This window comes from Haemorhous mexicanus, chromosome 8 (assembly GCF_027477595.1).
Source record: "Haemorhous mexicanus isolate bHaeMex1 chromosome 8, bHaeMex1.pri, whole genome shotgun sequence".
In the NCBI taxonomy this organism is placed as follows: Eukaryota; Metazoa; Chordata; class Aves; order Passeriformes; family Fringillidae; genus Haemorhous; species Haemorhous mexicanus.
Window position 1 is genome coordinate 19,884,939 of NC_082348.1, and position 20,433 is coordinate 19,905,371.

The 20,433-nt window shown below is 35.8% G+C and overlaps 1 protein-coding gene across 4 annotated transcripts in view; it reads right to left on the reverse strand.

Annotated features, from left to right (window-relative positions):
- Positions 1-20,433, reverse strand: part of TLK1 (tousled like kinase 1) — a 68,148-nt gene that overhangs the window by 28,895 nt on the left and 18,820 nt on the right. For all 4 annotated transcript variants that reach the window (XR_009487340.1, XM_059853079.1, XM_059853081.1 and 1 more), the window contains exons 2-8: positions 13,200-13,318; positions 9,714-9,785; positions 5,308-5,383; positions 2,763-2,809; positions 2,298-2,384; positions 1,129-1,218; positions 196-288 (exon numbers count right to left, since the gene is read on the reverse strand). Coding sequence is in view for 3 of the 4 variants with exons in the window: in XM_059853079.1 (XP_059709062.1) it covers positions 196-288; positions 1,129-1,218; positions 2,298-2,384; positions 2,763-2,809; positions 5,308-5,383; positions 9,714-9,785; positions 13,200-13,318 (584 nt within the window). In the remaining variant the exon portion in view is untranslated. The remainder of the gene's footprint in view (positions 1-195; positions 289-1,128; positions 1,219-2,297; positions 2,385-2,762; positions 2,810-5,307; positions 5,384-9,713; positions 9,786-13,199; positions 13,319-20,433) is intronic.

Sequence of the window (20,433 nt, forward strand, 5' to 3'; positions counted from 1 at the left end):
CAAGTTGTAGCACAGAAGCTGAAAAAAACTTATACATGACATTATATAGAGTTCTTAGATTTAAGAAAAAAAATAGGAAAATTAAAAACTTGTTATACCTTTTTATTTAAGCAATTCTTTAAAAATCTAAAAAAATTGCCCTCATATTCAGTCTGCTGCTCTGAATAAATACCTTTACCCATGTCCAACACTTACCCTGAGTAAGTCATCTATACGACCTTCTTTCTTTTCCAAGTCTTGATTTTTATTACTTTCTAGTGCAGCTAATTTCAGCATTGTGAGATCAGTCTAGAAAGAACATTTTGAAATATTTATCCTTTCCTTTTACAACTACAGCATTATTCTTTTTATGCTTGTTAGGCAGAGAAATAAACTACTTTAAAACATTCAACAAGACCAGAAAAATCTTATTTTCAGGTGTTTGGAAGTGTCATTAAAGGTTCTTATTCAAAATCACTTTAACTCTTCATAAGGACAACTGTGAAGAGCTGGGACAAACCATTAACAGTATTAAAAGATTTCATCACCAACTGAGAAGTTACTGTTCATAAAAAAGCATAAAAAACAGGGCAAGAATGTAAACATCAACTAATGAATTCTCTCTATTGGTCAGCAGGTGAAGCAACCTTTTTCTGACTAATGTGAAAGAAGAGATCACATCAGAAATGGCAGAGAGAATGAAACAGTTGATTTCAGCTTTTAGAAGTCATGTCAGAATTGTGTTGATCATTTTGATTGCCATCTCATCCATCTCATCTTTCTTCTTCAATGTCGAATTTTAAATGCAGTATGACAATGGCAGCTGTCAATTCAAATACTGCCTGGAAAAGCAGCTTCTACTTCTAAAATCACACAACAGCTAAAATCTTGAGCAAAAACCTACCAATGCCATGGTCATCTATGAAATCATGAAGTACCATCCTGGGAGCTCAGCAAGTGCAGAATACAAAACTCACCAGAGATATTTAAATTATGAGCTGCTGAACTTACCCAAAAAATGCTTTGGCAATTTTAAAAAGCAAAGCTTTTCAAAGTCCTTAAGAGTTTATAAGAAGTTAAAAGACAAAGAAATAAACATAACTAATTTTTCTTTTTCTGCAATCTAAAGTGATCTACTAAAAAAGTTACCTGAGTAATTTTAATAGATAACTGCTTTGGTTGTGTGAGAGGGTGGTCCCCAAAAGCTAATGAAGTAGGAGAAGGACTATTCTGTCGAACCTAAAAAGCATGAAAACAAAGAATTTTAGATACAGCTGTAGTACTTCATTATGAGCATAGCCTTGGTACAACTCTTGGCAGGAACTTCTCAAAGAAACAGAGAAATAAGGTATTTTTTTACACAAGCTCCTACTTGGAGCACTGCACTGAGAGCTATCAGTATGTTACATACCACTGGCAGTTCAGGAAGGATGCAATACATTCTATGAGGAAACAAAGATTGTCACTTTTGGGAAACAGGCTGAAAGATTTAAGACAATACAAGACTGACATAAGGTGATGTTAGTCTTAAAAAGAATTATTTTTCTGATTCTGAGTTTTCACAACTCAAGAATAAGGTGAGTTATTTTTGGAATGTTTAGTTCTCATGGGAGAATCTGAGAGGGGAAACTAGTGCAAATCAGAAAGCAAATCCTGTTAATGAACCTAGTTTGTGTGAATGAGACCTTTTCCAAGCTGAATTCCAAAATCTGTATTACACTCCATATTCTTGGCAAGACCAAGAGGATGCCTGAAGTTGAAAGCACATGGAATAAAAGCTGAGGTTCGCCTTCAGAGAAAACAAATCTTTTCTGTAACTGGCAAAATTTGTTTAGCCGTTTAGCATGTTGGTACGCTGAGCACTGAAACTGTGCTCATGAGAAGGAAAAAAATGAATTAGCACAACCAAAGAGAATTTTAGAGGCAGATTAGGTATCAATTATAGAAAAAAATTACAATTTATCAAAACCTGAGCTTTTAAAGTCCCAAGCTAGGGGTCCAGGTTTCCTTACAAGTAACAAAAAAACTCCCCTTTTTTGTGTGAGGGCTATGAATAGACGTCATTACAACATTTTAACATTTATTCAACATTTTACATAACTACCTTGTATTTAAAAAGACGTTTAAGAACAAATGACCCAGTGTTATTAGAAAAATTTCGTTTTAATACTTAATTTCTTTTCTTCCTGTTGGAAGAATGAATTCTTTCCCAAGACTTGCTCCTTTGAAAACTCCCCCCTTGAAAACAGCTTCTTTTCAATTTTGCTATTTTTAGGCTATAAAACCATGGGGTGCAGTTCTGAAGTTGCCAGACTTACAGAAGAAGGAGCGGAATGTGAGTTCTGAGGAGAGCGGATTGCAGGAGGCACGCCTCGCACCGGGCTCGAGCCGTTTCCACCTTGGTACTGCAGAGCACACATGGACCTCCCATGAGTCAATCTTCTCAAACACATTCTACATCTACTGAAAGTACACACTACACTCTACAGCTCATCTGTACAGAGAATTTTAAATCAGATTGTACTACTTTTATCAGTGCAACCTTTAGCTCTTTTAAAGAACAGTGTGAAAGATAATTTTTGTATTTTAGTTTAGTTTGTCTCCATCAAGAGATGACTGCATCTCTACTACAAGGTTTATTACTCAGAAGCATAAAGAAAAAAGAAGTAACGTCTCAAGAGGCCTGTCCTTTATAACAAAAGATGTTGTAGCATCCAAAAAAAGCTAAAAGGATATTTTATAAGAAAATTTTAAAACCAAAGTAAAATATACAAAATTCTTACCTCAAAATAGTCACTAATCTTGTGACCACGTCCCCCAATATTCTTTCCTGCAATAAATACAGCAATACATTAGAATTGGTTAAATAAATTACTTGTGCCTTACATTGTTACCTATAAAATAATTATAGTAAAATCTTACCACTTGCTAATTGGTTTTCTTTGATGTGGTAATACTTGATGTCCCTATATAGGTAATTAAGGGATTGCCAAAACAAAGGGATTTGCATATTCCATTCATTGAGAAATCAGGTATTAAGTCACCCTCCATTCCTAAACCAGTTTAGAGCAGACTTTACAGAAACCCTAGACCTCTTAAAGATAACAGGAAACTCATCTGTCATCCTACAGATCAAACCTTCAGCTCTAAGTCCCTCCGCTTTTCAAGGACGATCTCAAAATATCAAATTGAGCACAGCTACTAACATTATATACTCCAGGTGAGTTATTATGACCAAATATTCTGCCCGTGGATTTTCCTCGGTGCCAGTAACAGTGAGGGCATAGAGAATGACAAGTATTTCCAGTCCTCTTGACTTATGAACTGGGTAACTCACAGTGTTAACTAGAGAAATAAAACTCCGGAGACTGAGATGAGATTTTATCTTCAATGGATTGAGACTTCAGGAGAACTAACATGAAGTGTATTTCTTCAACAGGAGGACCTGACCCATACATGGCATTCCAGAGATTGCACCTCTACCTTATCCAGTGCAGAAATGTTTTCTTCTGTTTGGCCCTAAGATGACCAGTAAGTATTAAGAGTGGGCTTTTCTCCTGTAGAAGTCAGACAACCTGTTAGGAAACATCTTGGAAATGGACTGTTCAAAGCTTTTTACTTGATAGGAAGAAATTTTTGCAATATATTAGGAGATCATTACCCATAGATCCATAAATTTGATTTCCACTTTTTAGCAAAGATTTTCAAGCTTTTCTATTGTTTCAGCCCTGATGAATTCTCTCTAGGTCAATATACCTCTGTACTGATGCTGCTGCATAATGCTGTCACTAAGAAGTTACATAAAAAACCAGAAACATTTGGCAGCCCTTTTTGTGTCAAGACTTTTACCAGAAAAATTAAGATAAAATAATTCCAAGACCTAGAACAGCACACAGCCAACTTCTCCAGTCAGTATATGTATTGCTACTACTCCCCTCCAGCCAATTCTTTATCCACCCTATAATTCTGCTAATGATTTCTGTCCTCATGCTTAATTCTCTTACATCACTTCATCAAATTTGCTCTCATGCAGGTAAAAGAGACAGACTGCATTCCTCTTCAGTATAGAAAAAACTATCTGATGTCATTTTAGAGCTCTACACTGAAGAAATATGTCAAATTATTTTGGCACAGCAAATTATGAATAGATTTACACTGATTTATACCACCTTCCAATTAGTTCTATGCTCTAAACAATCCTTTCCTTCAACATTTATGGATTAATTTACATATTAAAAAGCCAATATCCTGGATATGCAATATTCAAGAGCTTGATTTCTTGTTTGTTTTTTCCAATACAACAGGAGGTTTTTGCTGTGCTTCAACTGTACTGTACCAATCCAAGAAGCTGCAGTTTCTTAGGCCAGCTCCTTGAGAACATTGCAGTGCAGACTACTCAGTTTTACTGCTGCTGACAGTAAAACAGTGATAAGATATTATAATAATGTTTTCTATATTAAAAAGGTCCAAAAATTTCCATCATCTCTAACTTCAACACTCATTAGTAAGAGGAAGGATAAGCTACTAGAACAATGAAAATAGGAAAATTCATTCAGGTTCTTTGAACAAAGCAGGTGTCTACAAAGTAACACTTAGGAAGAAATTAATTTTAATCAAACAACATGATTATTCTACTAATAGCATGCTGCATCACGAAGACTTCCAGATATGGAGCCCATTGCTTTATATCTGAAGTGACATTTTCTAGCTCTGTTAGAATGAAAAATAAAGCTGATGCAGATGTTATCAGAACTATTTCTGCTCTCCTTCTGATGAATTTTTGTCTTGAGGCTAAATTTCCATCAGTTCTCACCCAAAACTCACACAAAAGAGAGGAATGACAAAAACTAAACTTTGTAAATATTAAATTAGAAATCAATCTCATCATGATTTCCCCACCCCTCTAGAACTAGTACAATCTTCCACAAAAAAGGAAGAATAAAATTAAGTTCTTATATATACCTGTAAAACTAGCATCAGATATTGTAATCAGTAATCCTTTTTCCCCTTATCTACTGAAAAGAAATTCAAACCACAAGGCATTTTGCATGAGAAGTGTTGCTGTAATTCTTAAAAAGATTGCAGAGTTGTATCATAGCTGTGAGTTACACATGCAGCAGCTCATGATTCTTTTGGGTAATTACCAGTCCCTTTCATGTTTTACTTGCCCAGCCCCTCCAGTGGGAAGGGAGGTTGACAAGAACACATAACTTACCATCCAAAACATAACACCCATCTTATGTAAGCGAAAATACAGAATTTTTAAGGCTAACAGTAAAAACTGTATTACATGCAACCATCACCTAGTCAATTTACATTTTAATTTACCTTGGCTGCTTTCACTCTGAGTGTCTGCTTTTCTTTTTCTTCCTCTGGAAGGTTCTGACTGTTTCTTCTCTGGAGTCTACAAACAACAAAAAGAACATGATGCAACATAGGCTCTATTTATTTGTATTATTATGAAATAAATTTAAATCCTCATCCATAGAACACAATTTCACAATTCAGCAGGGATGCAATTTCATATCATAGTTCAACTAGATAATATGATCTTTGGTCAATCAGGTACAAGCTAGAAGAGGTATTTAAGAAAGTGAGAAGTAATTCTTAAATTATTTCCCAAAAGGCAATTCCACATAATAATTTTTAAGCAATTACTCCTTTTCATTCATTCCAGAGTTTCAGAACACCCATTTTTGTTTCACTTATATTTATATTTTACCAAGATCTCTGTATTTTAGTGCAGGTGTTTTAAAGCTTAATACTTAAGTGAAATAATCTGATTCTTGATGGTGTTTTCTACACACTGCTGTAGCATAAACACAAAGTTCCAGTAGTTCAATAGGAAGCCAATAATGTTACACTTTTTCATAAGTGTAAAAGATATTTCCAAACTAATAAAAACTGTATAGATTTCTAGAACCTGCTTAGAATTAAAAAGAAAGAAAAAGAGGAAAAAGTAGAGAGCAAAAATTGTTCAAAATGTTAATATCTATCTTAGAAAGTGCTGTCCTCCCCATATACTTTTATCTCAAGGAGAAGAAAGAAAAATATCAATGGTAAGTGAAAAAATACAGATCTGTTAATATTTTCTGGAATAAATTTTTCTATACAGTTGCCTGGAAATTACAATCACCATGCACAAAACAAATAACAAGAAAGTGCTGTGATCAGAAGCATCTCTAAATTACATTTGCTCCTCTTTGATCTGAGGATTCAAACCAGTTAGTCTCCCCAATTTAAATAATAAAAGCTGCTCCTGTTCAGCATATTGCAGCTCTGTGTGTGTGTATTCTTCATGGTGCCTCATACATAACTGGAGAAAGCACAGGAGACACTGCATGAACTATTTTACCAATAAACCAAAGGTCCTTAATAGCTCAGACTATATTTGAGATCAGTGACAAGATGCTTCATTCTCTCATGATACCATCATTTTCTCATTTTATAGTATCTGTCGTTTGGTGCTCCAAGTATGCTTTCTTCACACAGCAAATTATATCAACATTCAAATTTCAATCATCAGTAAATCTTTTCAAGGACCTTTCAATTCCAAAACCTTTGGGGTGGATATGCTCAAACATGAATTTACTACAAATACCTAACAGTATTTATGTTGGCAAGAACCACTTTAAGCTACCTGTGATCCCTAGAAAATTATTAGTCTATAAAAGAACCAGCAGGACAAGAAAGGTCTTCCTTACCTATACCATGTATTTTTTATGTGTTTTGACTCTGTGTGTAGCTTCATAAAGATATTTTTAGAAGTTTTACAACCATAAACGTTGTATTATCAGGCTGCAAATTAAGTTTAAATTAAATATATTTAATTTTAAATAAAATCATCCAACCAACATCTGCACCTTCTACAGTGCTATAATACCTTAGCAAAGTATATAATGCAGACTCCTGGAAATGGAGTTAACTCAAGGCTATTGATTCTAAAAGCAGAAAGCATAGCTTAGAAATGTAACTTTAATAATTTGGCATTATTGCCAGGTAAATAGGTAACATTAAGCTACCCTTCCACGAACTAAATTGAAACTACTTAACCAAGCATTTTCATGTTACTTTTGTTTTCCTACTTTCAATTCTGCAGTTACATTCTGATGTAGTAATTTTTACCGACCATATCAAGAAAAAAAGTTTAAAACCTAATTAATGACAAAACACATAAGATTTCCCCCACCAAAACTAGTTTCCAGCTGCTGCGGCTTGTAAAGAGGTTTATAGTTTCAAAACTCAAGTAATTCATAAATGTCTATTTCCTTAAGCTCTTCTGATTTCTTTCAGTGTTTAATTTAACCTTCCAAACCAGAAAGTACTAGCACACTAATGAGGTTATTAATGAGGTTACTCAACAAGGTCATGTTCGCCTTTTCTAAGCACAAAATTCGCATGATAATGTACAGCACACATCAATCACTAGAAAATGTACTCCAAAATCCTTCCTAATGAATGGAGTCCTATGAATTACAAGAAACTGAAGACTAATGGGGCTGGGGAGTATCTCCCTGATAAATGAAGACTGAAGCTACTTTCTGTAGCTGCCAAAGTATTTACATATAGCCAAGATTTAAATTAAAATCTTACTATTTCATAAGCAAGATAAAATACTTTTAAGGTTACCCAATGCTAGATGGTAAAGTTATATTAAACTCACACACAGCTTGGCATACTAGCAGAGCCTCATACATCTTGGTCTTGATCCTAGTTTTCCCCTCAATTTCAGTGTGCTTCCCCTGAGTCTTCCCTTCACATTCACAGATTTAATGTGCCACTTCATGATGAAAGCACAGAGTAATGTCATGAATTCATCATCAGGGTTTGATCAGAAATTGACACTCTTGCTAGAAATTAATTTCAATGATTCTGAGATTTGCATATCTACATTTTTTTTCTCCCAAGACCTACTGAAATGGTGCTTCCAATGTCAAATGATGGCACTGCCTCCCCAATGAGCAAGTCTGATTTCCATACTACCATCACTGTTACCATGAAACCTTCAAGGTCATGCTATTAAAACAAACAAAAACCAACACAACAAAGCAATCCCACAACCTCTTTGCAGTACTGAGATCTACAGCTTACTTTTTATGGTACCTTAGCATATAAGTAACCAGATGTAACTTTAAGAACTGTAAACATTTATTAACATACTTGCTATTACAATTATAATAGAGTGAATACAACTAACAACTTCTGAAAAAGAGTCAAGAAAATGTATTTTGCTACTCTATGGCAGTAAGACTCATCTTTCACTGTGCAATGGAGCACAGTGGCCTTCTGTGCAGGGACATTCTCAAAAAAGATGTCCACTTCTATTTTAGAATACAAGTCTTAGAATACTTAAAAGACAAAATAGTATCCTTACTCAGAAGCAAGACTTGAGGTTAAAACACTGTGCAGAGACTTTCAAATTCACATGCCTTGGAAAAGCTTTGCCTCTGTATCTCATGTATAGAACTGTAAAATAACATTTTCCTACACTGAAAACTTATTACACATAGTCAGTGTTCTGAGATCCCTCAACTACTCAAAGACATGGTTTTCTGTCAAGAAATTGCAATAATGCATCATAACCTTCAGGCTACTGCAGCACATTTCCATTCCCACACCTACATCAGAACTGCATCACTGCCCAGAGTATTTCTAGGAAAAGCCATGAATAAAAACAACAGGCAGACAGAATCTTCTGGTTAAGAAAATAGTCTATGCAGTTGGATGCATAATCCAGCTGGGAAAGGTGAGAGGAAAAAAAAACATAGCCGAGCTTTTTTCAACCAGAAAAACAAATCACACATACAGAACTCTTATTTATAAGGTATCAGCTTTGGAAACCAATTAAATTCACTCGCTGACAGCCCAGTAAAAAAGCACCTTGTAGTGACTGAGCAAATGAACAATGAGGCCCCAAAGTAAAGCTCTGACGTGAAAATAACACCAGCAGCACACTCCAAATAGCCATCTCTCCAGCATGACACTGTCCCACAGGGCCTAGCCTAGGCCAGAAATCCACTCTTGGTTACAAAGGATATAATCTTATCCACACCATCTGTGACACACACAGGCAAAACTGTCAGAGACTCACTGACCCCAAAACAGGTACATTCTAAGAGCTCTAGTGTTGGTGCAACTGTATCAGTGCTCATCACCAAGAGGAAAATATTCTACTCAAGGGAAGTAAACCCAATATACAGATGAATCCTTTTCTTGGATTACAAACTGGATTTAGGTAAGAAAACACACAGTGACAACTGCAGCTTTTACAAATAAAGATGATGTCTACTAAGGATGTCTGTCCTTGGCATAAATTGGTATTTGGAAAGAAAACACAGTAAACTACTTTCTAGAGTACTTTCAAGGATTCATCCAAAGATCACACAAAGTTATCTGTGCTGATGAAACACTTACTACTTATGAACCAAAAGACAGAGAACTATATAAACATTTTCAGCTCCAAAAGCTGAATGCATCCTCAGACCATGACTACATAGATAACAGAGAAGCAGAAGGCAGCAAGTTTCATGACCAAAAATCCAAAAAATTCACTTCTTCCAGTTCCTCTTCCAGGAGACAGTGTCTTTCAGTAATTTATGCTCTTTCCTACCTGAGTAGTCTGAATTTTACTTTAAAAGCTTCTATACAAAATAAGGCATCAAAGTAGAATAAAAATAAATTACTTGTTAGCATTAAAATTCTGAGGTAATAATAAATCTGCCCCATACACTTACCTCTGATTCTTTATCACTTAAAGATCCTAAGCTTCCAAAGCTGTGATTTGAACTCTCGTTATTTGTTGAGGCCTACCAAGACAAATAAAATACTCAACATTATACACAGAATTATAAAACATAATCCACTGTTAGCACTCACAGTTACAACCAGCAACAGTCATTTCATGCTTTCATGGAAAAATTAACTATAGAGCACTTGTGACTGGAAAGGGGGATAGGAAGTTCGACAGGGCACAGTAAATTTTGAATTTCCATTGCTTTTGAGCCAAGTAAAACCCTAGCATATTCAAAACCACTGGAGAAAGTCCTAGAGACTACTAGAATTTTTCAATTTTTGAAGAAAAAGAGGTGTTAATTAAAACAGGTTTTAATTTTCTGTCATGAAATAGATTTAAAAAATAATCTTTGCAATAGTCTAGTCTTGGAGAAAATTAAAACCTATTGACAGTATTATTCTACATTCTTAAAACAAATTTTCCCCCAACACAATAAATTTACATTAGTGAGGGAAGAAAAAACAACTACAACCCCAAGAAGTGATACAGTCCCTAAATACAATATTTTTTTTAGAAATTTACTAAGGCTGATTTATGCAGAGATCTTTTGAACAGAGCATGTCACGAGGACATTTTAATGAGTCATCATCAGCTGAGTGTCTTTTTATTAAAAAACCCCACCAAAACTCTTATACTGATGGACCAGTCTCTTCTATATAAGAAGGCAGAACAAACACTTTGAAGTGAAATAGTTCCAAGGCAGTTTGCTCCTGAGCATTAAATTCCAGCCCAGGATCAGTTTGCAGGACTGTACTCATCTGTGACAGTTGAATAACTAGATCATCTCTGAATTACAATGTCCAGAGAAATGTTAGTTAAACACACAAAGTTTCCATGTATGTTTTCACCCCCAGGGCAGTCTCCAGTACAGAAATGTCTGTATGCAGTTCTGCCTTGTCCTGTGTCAGTATCTGCTCATCCAAGTCAGTAACCTACATTTGTATTTCCAACCTTGCATACTAAAAAAGCTTGAACATAATGGGCTTTTTTATCCCCAGAAATTCCAAAACTCTTCAGCAACACATATGGTAAGGATAGCCTTTCAAAAGAGTATTTCCAATAAATAAGAGTCCATTTCAATTTAATTACTCAAAGAATATAATGACCCAGAGTATTTAAAAAATAACTATTAAAGTTGCAAGCTCTGTATTGTCTTGCTAGTTTAGGGAAATTAGAATCTGGAACATGGGGATTTGGGATTGCACACAAAGAAGTTTTCTCATTTTGGCCTTCAAAGTGAAGGCAGACCAATGGATATTACATTTACACTTCATATTTTCCCAGTTACCTCTGCACATCAGATCAAAAATGTTTGATCAGGTTTTTTTAACAAGAATCAGATAAGCCTGGCCGAACATCCCCCACCAAGACTACAGACTTTAGTTTTTAAAAAGCATTTTTTTTCCAAACACAGCCCAGATCAGCTACTACACTTCACATTATCTGCATGGATACACTGAATGGTCACAAACAAAAGAAATACAAACAAAACTGATGGAATTGTGGTTTTACTGATGGTGTAACAAATCACAGGACTAGAAGGTAAGAACAACAGCGTCTTAGATGAGGATCTGTGTCTGTAAGAAACAGTGGTAACAGTATCTTCTGCAAACATTTATCACAGCATTTGATAGTATTAAAAAACACCACTTCATCTAGATATCCATTTGGAAACCAACTGGATGAGATACAAATCTTGGAATGCACCAGGGACAAGAAATGTAATTTTTCCATGGCAGAGCGAAAATGAAATTAGTTGTTTTAAATTTCTTTTTCTGGCTAACTTGGATGAACAAACTGAGAATGTGAAAGTGGAATGTAATTTGGCTAACAGCTGAAATCAGCTGAACAACAGACAGCAAGAAAAAGACTTCAATAGATTTATGGAAATGGTAAGCAGTGACTCACAGGGAATCATATTTAAAGAAGAGGAACCCCAAGAAACTCGATAATGCCTTTTAAAAAAAATGTATTGCACATACAGCAGCAGACAGATTATGAGGGAAAATTTGCAACAAAGCAATGGACAAAAACAGCTGTATCAAAAAGTTCAATGAAGTTAGAAGTAGAGAGTTAGTAATAAAAAAGGATAAATAATAATGTGAACTATGAGCAACTACCTGAGCTATTAAAATGAGTTTATTAATTAGGGGAGTAAGCAGTACTAGAGAATCCAAGGAATAAATAAACAAAACGGGCCAGAATCATTGTGTTTGTCTCTTTCTAATTTTAAGCATAAGATATAGCAAATATACAATTTTGCAATTAAAATGAGAAGACAATTAGACAGTGCATCAATGTCACTGTGTCAATCCAACCTCATTTCTTCCCCTGACTATTTAACTCACTTCTTGGTCTAAATGGTAGTAACAAGTTTATGACTGTTTTACAGCTTTGGGACAGTTACCTTCGGTCACTCTCCACAGCAAATTATGATGCAAGATCACTATATAATAATTTCAATTCTGTGTAGTTTGTTCATAGCCATCAATACATGACATGTCTTCAGAAATTTCATCAATGTCTTCCATCAGAAGTATTTGGTTCTGTCATCTATACTGGTAACTAAAACGCAGCATAGGAAGCTAAAAATACTACAAATTTGTGTAAAGCACTTAAAACATGAGGACACTGTAAACAGTTTGGAAACAGAATTCAGAAGTAATTTAGTCATGAGGGAAACACCTAAAAATATTAGTATGACACCTTTTTAGTATCAGTTTATTAAGTACTTGATGGAGAACATTCAAATGCACAAATACAAAATGGAGTACTTCTGGCTAGGCAACAGTACTGCAGAAGTCAGTCTTGGAAGCTGAAGTTAGTAACTTGAACAGAATATGCAACAAAGACAAAATTATTTTGCAGATGTATTGACTGAAAGGAAATATACAACATATGAAAGGTAATTATTCAATAAGGTTCTTCCTAAAGCACTGCATCCTGGATTAGATACTAAAGGACAGGAATTCTACAATGAAAGTAAGAGAAACTGATATAAATGTCTAGAAATGTTGAAATAATTTTTTTATCTATATATCTTAATTTTCAAAAGTTTAATATTAAAACAGATGTCAAACCAGACTCTGTAAGTAGATGGTCATCTGCAGCAGGGACAACTCCACCTAAATAATGGGACAATCTTTCATCTCTGATCACATGGGCACTACAGCAAAGCCACAAAAGAGCCTGTATAAGCTCATTCTTCAGTGTTTTTAAGAACAATTCAACATCCATGTCACAGAAAGGTTCAGGATAAACAATCCTAACTCAAGCAAAATAACAGACAAACAGGGATTTTTCTGAGAGTCTCTTCCAACCCAGTGCTTTTACAAGTAAACCACATTAACAATATGAAAATGAGATGGTGCGAGAGAAATTAGTATTTCAAAGATGGCAGATGTGAATGACTGCTCTTAGGACTTACTTTAGCTCCAACACTGCAACTTCCAGTACTCCCAGTGCTGCCACTTACTACTCCTGTGAATCTTGCCTCTAACAATTCTTGTCTTCTTGGGTCCAGGCTATGAAGTTCATCCATTGCTCCTAAAAAATTACATACATAAATTCATTACATTTCCTAATATTTGCAGTGGAGCATTTCACAAACAAGCCAAACATACCACTGGCCTATGCAAACAAAGGATTTGTACCCTCAACTTGACAATGACACACCACCTGTTACCTAATAACCAAAGCACTCAAGGAATTACAAAAATGTTGTGGCAAGTTCTGAGTATCAGAATAGCCTTGTCAATTCTGGTTGAAACGAGAACCTGATAGAGGCATAGAAGAGACATCGAGCCTGCAGTATGCAATACGCCAACCCGGCAATTATTTATAGATTAAAAACTAGCTGACAGGAACAAAGTCTTTTCCAGCATAAAACCTCCCAATTCTGCAATACATGCCGCAGTGCTCTTGTTTTCTGTATTATTTAAATGTTAGACTGTCAGTGTCAAAGATCAACAAGCAGGATTTACAGGGGAAAAGATGGAAAATCAGAAGGTAGATTGCAGCCTGCAACTCATGCACAGAAATGCAGTGTTACATGGAGGTCCAAAGGCCAGAGGAAAAAAGAGTGGGATCAGCAATAAAAAAGGAACCAAGAATAACAGAGACCCTTGCAGAGGTGATGGCTTCAACAGAGCCCTGTAAATGGAGTAAAGCAGTGCTGCTGGCATCTGCAGGGAAAGTAAGGTGGAAGGAAATGGAGGAACAAAGGGAGTTTCTGATGAGCTCAGCCTACCTGAGTAGGCTGCAACATGATGTGCAGCTTCCTAATTTGTATTGAAATCACTTATGGCTGTTTAATGAGTCTGAAAGATGATGTAGACAAATAAGTCTTTTGTATTTACACAAGCTGCATTCTCTGTTTTTACCTTTTCAACTACTTGAACATTCAGTTTATCTTCAATTGGAAACATTTCAGTTGTTTTATTTTAAATAAGATATTTCATGTTGAAGTCTTAATGCACTATTGTAATGGCACATACTTCAAGTACCACATAGTAAAATAGCCTCAATTTTTTCCAACTAAGATACAACAAGTTGGTGCTTTTCAGTCCCACAGGATAACACAGCAGTTCACCAAAGAACGGTGCCATGAAAAAAAGCTTTTGAAATTCTGTTTTTGGGAAAACTAGTTTTCAAAGTTTAATTGCTGCTATAAACCTCAATCCATCAGCTTAACATTCTAACTAATGCATCAATGTAGCTTTTCCCTTGCTATTAATAAAGTCAAAAGACACTTTCTTATGGGACTCTTGGGTATCTCAAAATCTTCAGCATTCAAGCCCTAGACAGATCTTTCTGACATTTTGGCCACTCCTGGCCACAGAGCTAGCCCCTCTGGTAGGGAAAGCACTGTTTCTGCTATCTGGCTAATTCAAGTTGCCCTTGCTCCTGTAGGAAGGCAGATGATAGCAAGTGAAGTGTTGGTGCTCCTTTACCACAGGAACTGCTAACAGACCTCCTCCAATGGAAGAAAAATCACACCAAGACAAACAGCTGGGAAGGAAACATTCAGGAAATGTGTTTGTGGCAAAGTCTTTTGAAAAATCAAAGCGTGAGTGGCAGGTTGGAGATACCACATTTTGTTACTACACCCAAGCACAAGTGTATACAGAGTTGGAGGACTCTTCAACAATGCTAGGGAATTACACAGTTTGAAACTGCAGCTGGCTTCTCTGCAGTTGTAACGCTGCTACTGAACGTGCCAAGTAAAAATTTCTCCAATTTCTACATCCTTTATATTGTAAACTCCGTGGGTTTAAAACTGTTTGTGTATATAGATGTATCCTGAGTGCAGAACAATCAGGAATCCTCTTTAAACTCTTGCTCCCTAAATTGTGCTTGTGTACTGCTTTCAAGAGTTTCTACAACAAATTGAACACTTCTTATATGCATAAAAAATATTTCTTACACGAATGGACTGCGCAGTAAGGATTTTGTTCTTTTAAGATATGTTCCCAGCCCACACCTTTCCAGTAAACATCCTTCCCAGTATGTATGGATATAATCTATACCTTTATGCTTTATAACAGTAGAAGTTTTTAAGTGTCTGTCACTCTGAAAAAAAAGTTTTTTACTTTAGCAAAGTAAACCATTTAATGAAGCAGGTCTAGCAATATTTTGATTCGTTAGCCTATTTGATAGTCACTGCCCACAAAAGTTCAGTGATCACTTAAAATTACTGGCGTAACTCCAGCAATTACAAAACCATGTGTACATTACAGAAATAGATACTACCATACCTTACATTGTTTATTTTATGAAATGTGGGAAAGCAATAATCACTGTGGATAGCTAAGGCTCATCTGAAGTTATACAGGTCTCATGTACTGTGATTAGATACTAATGCACTAAAGAGATCAGTATCCCTGGGTTAACTCACTGGTCAAAATGGTGATGTTGCATGTAAAGGGGCAACCCACAGCACAGATAAAATACAACCCTTTCTTTTTCTGCTCAAATTTTGGAGCCTTCACACACTAATGAACGCACTGCATTTGCCTCACTATTTCTGCTGAAGTGGTTTTTTGCTATCATGTTAGGGGGTTTATTTTGGTTTGGTTTTTGTTATTGTTTAATATTCAAAACCGAAAATCAACATACACTCTACTATCTTTGTGATTTAAAGGACAAGACAGAAAAGCTGGACTCAAACCTTATTTTCACAGAGAGAAATCAGAGGAAGGATCCCAAGAACTGCCTTCCTCATTCATGTTGTAATTTAAATACACCATCCACATTCAAACACACAGCTGTTTTATCAAGAACAAGCAGCTCTGTACCTTCAGTTCTCAGCACAAGTTACCTCCTTTTAAAGGTACTGGCAGTTTTAAAGCATTTCATGTGAGGGACAATTTTTTTTTTAATTATAAAAATTACATATTAAATTTAAGGGACATATAACTTCTTTTAAGCGTTAGACTTTATAAACTCTCCTGCTCACAGAATGCCTTGCTACCAACAAGACTGACATAACTTACAGTCCTGAATGTATACCCAGACTTCTTATTTGAACTAATGTCCTACACATTGCTACACCTGAAGGGTGACTCCCCAACTCAAGGGACATCCAATCACATTACACAAGTACTTACAGCATATTTACCATGATGCTGGAGGAAAGACTGGCATTGCTACCACCCACTGCCATTCAAACTTGTACTATATTCCAAAGAACACCTGGAGGGCCACCTGAAATTCATGGAAGAGTCCTAAAAAACGACATTTCTTTATTTCTTGTAACCACTACAGATTCTGAATGCTTCTTCTGATAGTTTTTTTGGGTTTTTTTAATTACCAACATTTTCTCACTTTTGCATTTTTGGGGAACGGTGGTATCCTCCACATTATTTTATCTGACTGATAGACAGCCTCTTCTCTAAAACTAATATATACAGATACCTTGTCATGAAAAGGACATTTTTAGCTGGATTTTTTTTTTAAAAACCTCCAAATTCCTCTGAGAATTTCTCAAGCAATGGGGTATATTAAAAGTTGAAGTTCTAAATTGAAGAAGCAATCTGCAAGCTTTTTGATGGCATTTGGTATAATCTATTATACGGCATTCTACCTTAGCAAAACAGAGATGTAAAGGCTCAAAGGATTCTCCATGGTAGTCAGAGCCAGTGACCAAAAAACAGTGACGTGCAATTACACTTGTATCCCAACCCCCAAATACATGAACACTTGCAAATGGATCCACTTATTAAACCAAGTACTTGCTCAGGCCTCAATAAAATTGATACTTTAGGAGAAAAAGCTTAGCAAAGAGTTGCAGCTGCAATTATTCACCTTCTAAAACTACATCTTTTGTGATATTCTTGTACTACAACCTCTGTCTTGAACACTGGTAGACTACACAGAACAGCACTGCAGATCCAAACACAAAGGCTTGACAGATCAGACTATTTTTCTTTTCCACTAAATATGGAATCAAGCTCCACTACTCAGTATTTATCCTTGACTCTCTTATTACCCTGAATTGACTCTTATTATCTGGCCATCAATTACAGCTTTGAAATGAAGAAAGATCAACAGCTTCACACATTGTCAGCTTTCTACAATGAAGATAAAGTTCATTATGCAAAAGCCAAATTCTTCTTAGAACAACTCTCCAGATTAGATTGAGGCCCCCTTCTCCTGAATTCAAGGGCAGCACAAACCACCTTTCACTTAAGTGAAAGCCAAACTGGTTTGGTCTGGTTTCTTTAATGCATTTATATGCATATAGCTTTTAATGCCAAAGCAAAATACTTCAACACAGAGACCAATCTGTTGAATAGAAAAAGACAGTTTAACAATAGCCCAAACGTAAATTGAATTTCCTGATGTGCTCCTAGTAGGCACTCAGATTTTATGGTAACGCACACAGTATGAGAGTCCTGTGCAGAGTATTTTTAGGAAAACTTCACATTAACGTTGATAATATTGGTGCCATGTAGTCTTCCTCAATGGCAGTAGCATCCTTTAGAACAGTAATTCTAAATAATAGCCAGCTGAAAGGGCAAGGGGCAAAAAAGGAGGCAGAGAGGCAGCATATACATTTTCAATAGCAGGAAAAGCAGCCTGGAAAGCAGAGGGGGTTTTCTGCCCTCACTCCCTTATCTGTTTTTTCATCAAGATTCCTTTAAAGGTATCAAACCAGACTTTAAGCATAGTAACCACTCCAAGTATAGAAACCACTGTTTAACAGCACTGCAATGCAATCCTTGAAGCCCTTAAGTAACTGTTTCTTTCAATTTGGAAGATCCTAAATATGGTTTTATCCCACCCACTATGTTGATGCTCCAATAATTTAACTTCATAACAATTGAGTATGATAGCTCTTGCCATTCTAGAATACACATTTACCAGCAAGCAGGTAAAACAAAAGCTTTAAAATATCAAATGCAGAACAGACTATAGCAAATTACTAAACCCAGATTTTTAAACCCTTAAGCAGTCTCTTAAAAATGAGGCCACATAACTACTTTTCTCTGTTCACCAACATGTAGATACATATCTGCATCCACATGTATTTCCTTTCAATTGAACTCTTCTCCTGCTTCTTTTCGGGGGAAAAAACCCAAACCAGACCAAACCCAAAACCAAACCAATCAAACTGTGCACTCAACTTCCCTCTTCTTCCCTATCTTTCTGAAAGTCTGGGTTCTCCTTACTGCAGAACCAACCAGAAAGGACTTCTTAACTTCCAGGAAAATAGGCTAATGAAGCTAATACTTCTGCCTCAAATAAAACAAATGATTTGGTAATAAACTATTATGTAGTTAGGTAAATGTTGATCCAGGTCTCTTCCAGATCATACTTTCAGTGCTTTATAAAAGCCACTGGAAAATAAAGTGACCCAGGACAAGTTGTCAGTCAAGGAATAGAGGGAGCACTAAAATATGAGTTTGGCCAAGTGAAAAAGCAAGAAAAAACAAGTAATATCAAACTGTATGGAATGAATGGAAATCTTGATTTCTAAGTTGGAAAATGACACCTGTTCATTTTAAAATAGAACATTTGGGCAGTGGGGTTGAGAAATTGATAAAACAAAAAACCAAAGTCACAAAATTGACCAGTGTTGCAAAACCATGTCTTGAATAGTCTCTCTTCCACTGTGTGTTTTGGGAATCACAGAGAACAGAACTGGAAAGAGCCTTGAAAATGGGTAATGTGCTAAGAAATCAAGTTGAGATGTTAGTATAATTGTATAAAGCCAAGCAGTTTTAATTTGAGAAGAGTTCAATTTCAAGGTAACAGCAGAAATAGAGCCCATTCTTAGCAGAAGCCTTTGAAGTACATCACCATCCAATGGTAATCACAATCCTGACTCAAGAAGGTCCCACTGAATTGAAATGAGCAGTCAGTAGGGCAGAGAGAAAGAGACAATCTCTGAGATTTAAAGCAAAGCAAATAAAATCCCAGAACTATATTTATGTCCAGACAATCCAAAGCCTAGAGGACACTACTTCTCAATGCCCCAGGGTTACAGCTCTTCCAAAATACTTAACAAACAGCTAGAGATTACTCATGACAAAGTTTAACCTGGGAGTTTAGAAATGCTTGAAAGCATTGACTTCCCAAGGAACAGGATTAACTTCTTTTACAGAAGACTATAGCTACTATAACCCCCAAACAACAGGTAATCTGAAAAAGTTCAAGGTACTACATTCAAGTTGAAAACCTTAGCTGTATCTGAAACTAACAGTGGCAGTAGATGAAACAGGAAAGGATAAAAATATATCCTGATGTTCAAGTGAAACTAGCCTTTTGAAAAGATCATAAAAGGTAAGAAAATCCTAATGACAGAGAGCCCAGGGTAAAGAAAAAACAGAATCCATTTAATTAATCAAGAGTCATGGTAAAGCACAGTGAAAATGCAGTATTTCTCAGCACCTCAGAACACTGAAGCACATAACACAGCAGACACCCCCCACCACTGCTAAGGTGCCTAGGTGAATTTAACAGGCTTCTCTTATTAATCTAAAGGAGACTGAGGGGTAAAAGAGATAATTAGCAGACACATCAGGCTTTGGTCTACATAAAACCTGTGGGAGGGAAATAATCTAACTGCCAAATTTTAGCCTAAAAAAGCACAACTGTGGAAAATCTCAAAGTATAAGAAAAAACTCCTTTCCTATGAACATAAAAAGACAGCAGTTTTGACAAATATTATACATATTAAAATACTAAGCAGAGAATTAAAGGTTTTTCTGATGTGGAAAAAAAATATCCCCAAACACAGTAACTTCTAACCAATTTCCCATGGACTAAAAAGTTGACAAGGAAATGTATTTTGGACAGATTGGGTAATCAAAATTAATTCTTCTAGTATCCAAAGAACAGGGAAATATTCCATGTCCCTTCTGTCCCAAGATGCAGCTATTTCCTTTTGGAAATCTTTTTAAATTTATGGTAGCTCTTGAACCTGTTTATTTCACTTTTCCCAACAGTTCAACAGTCCAGAAACTTGATCTAAAATAAAGAAAACTCTGGCTGCTGGATAGATAAGTAATTTTCTGCTAATCATTCTGTAACAGAAATCAATTCTTTAACGTTAAAAAAAAATTGTAACGATCTTAAGACTTCACGTCTGTGCTGCCAATTTTTGATTTCAATTTTGTGGCCAACAACCTGGAAAAGAGAAGAGAGTTATGGAGAAA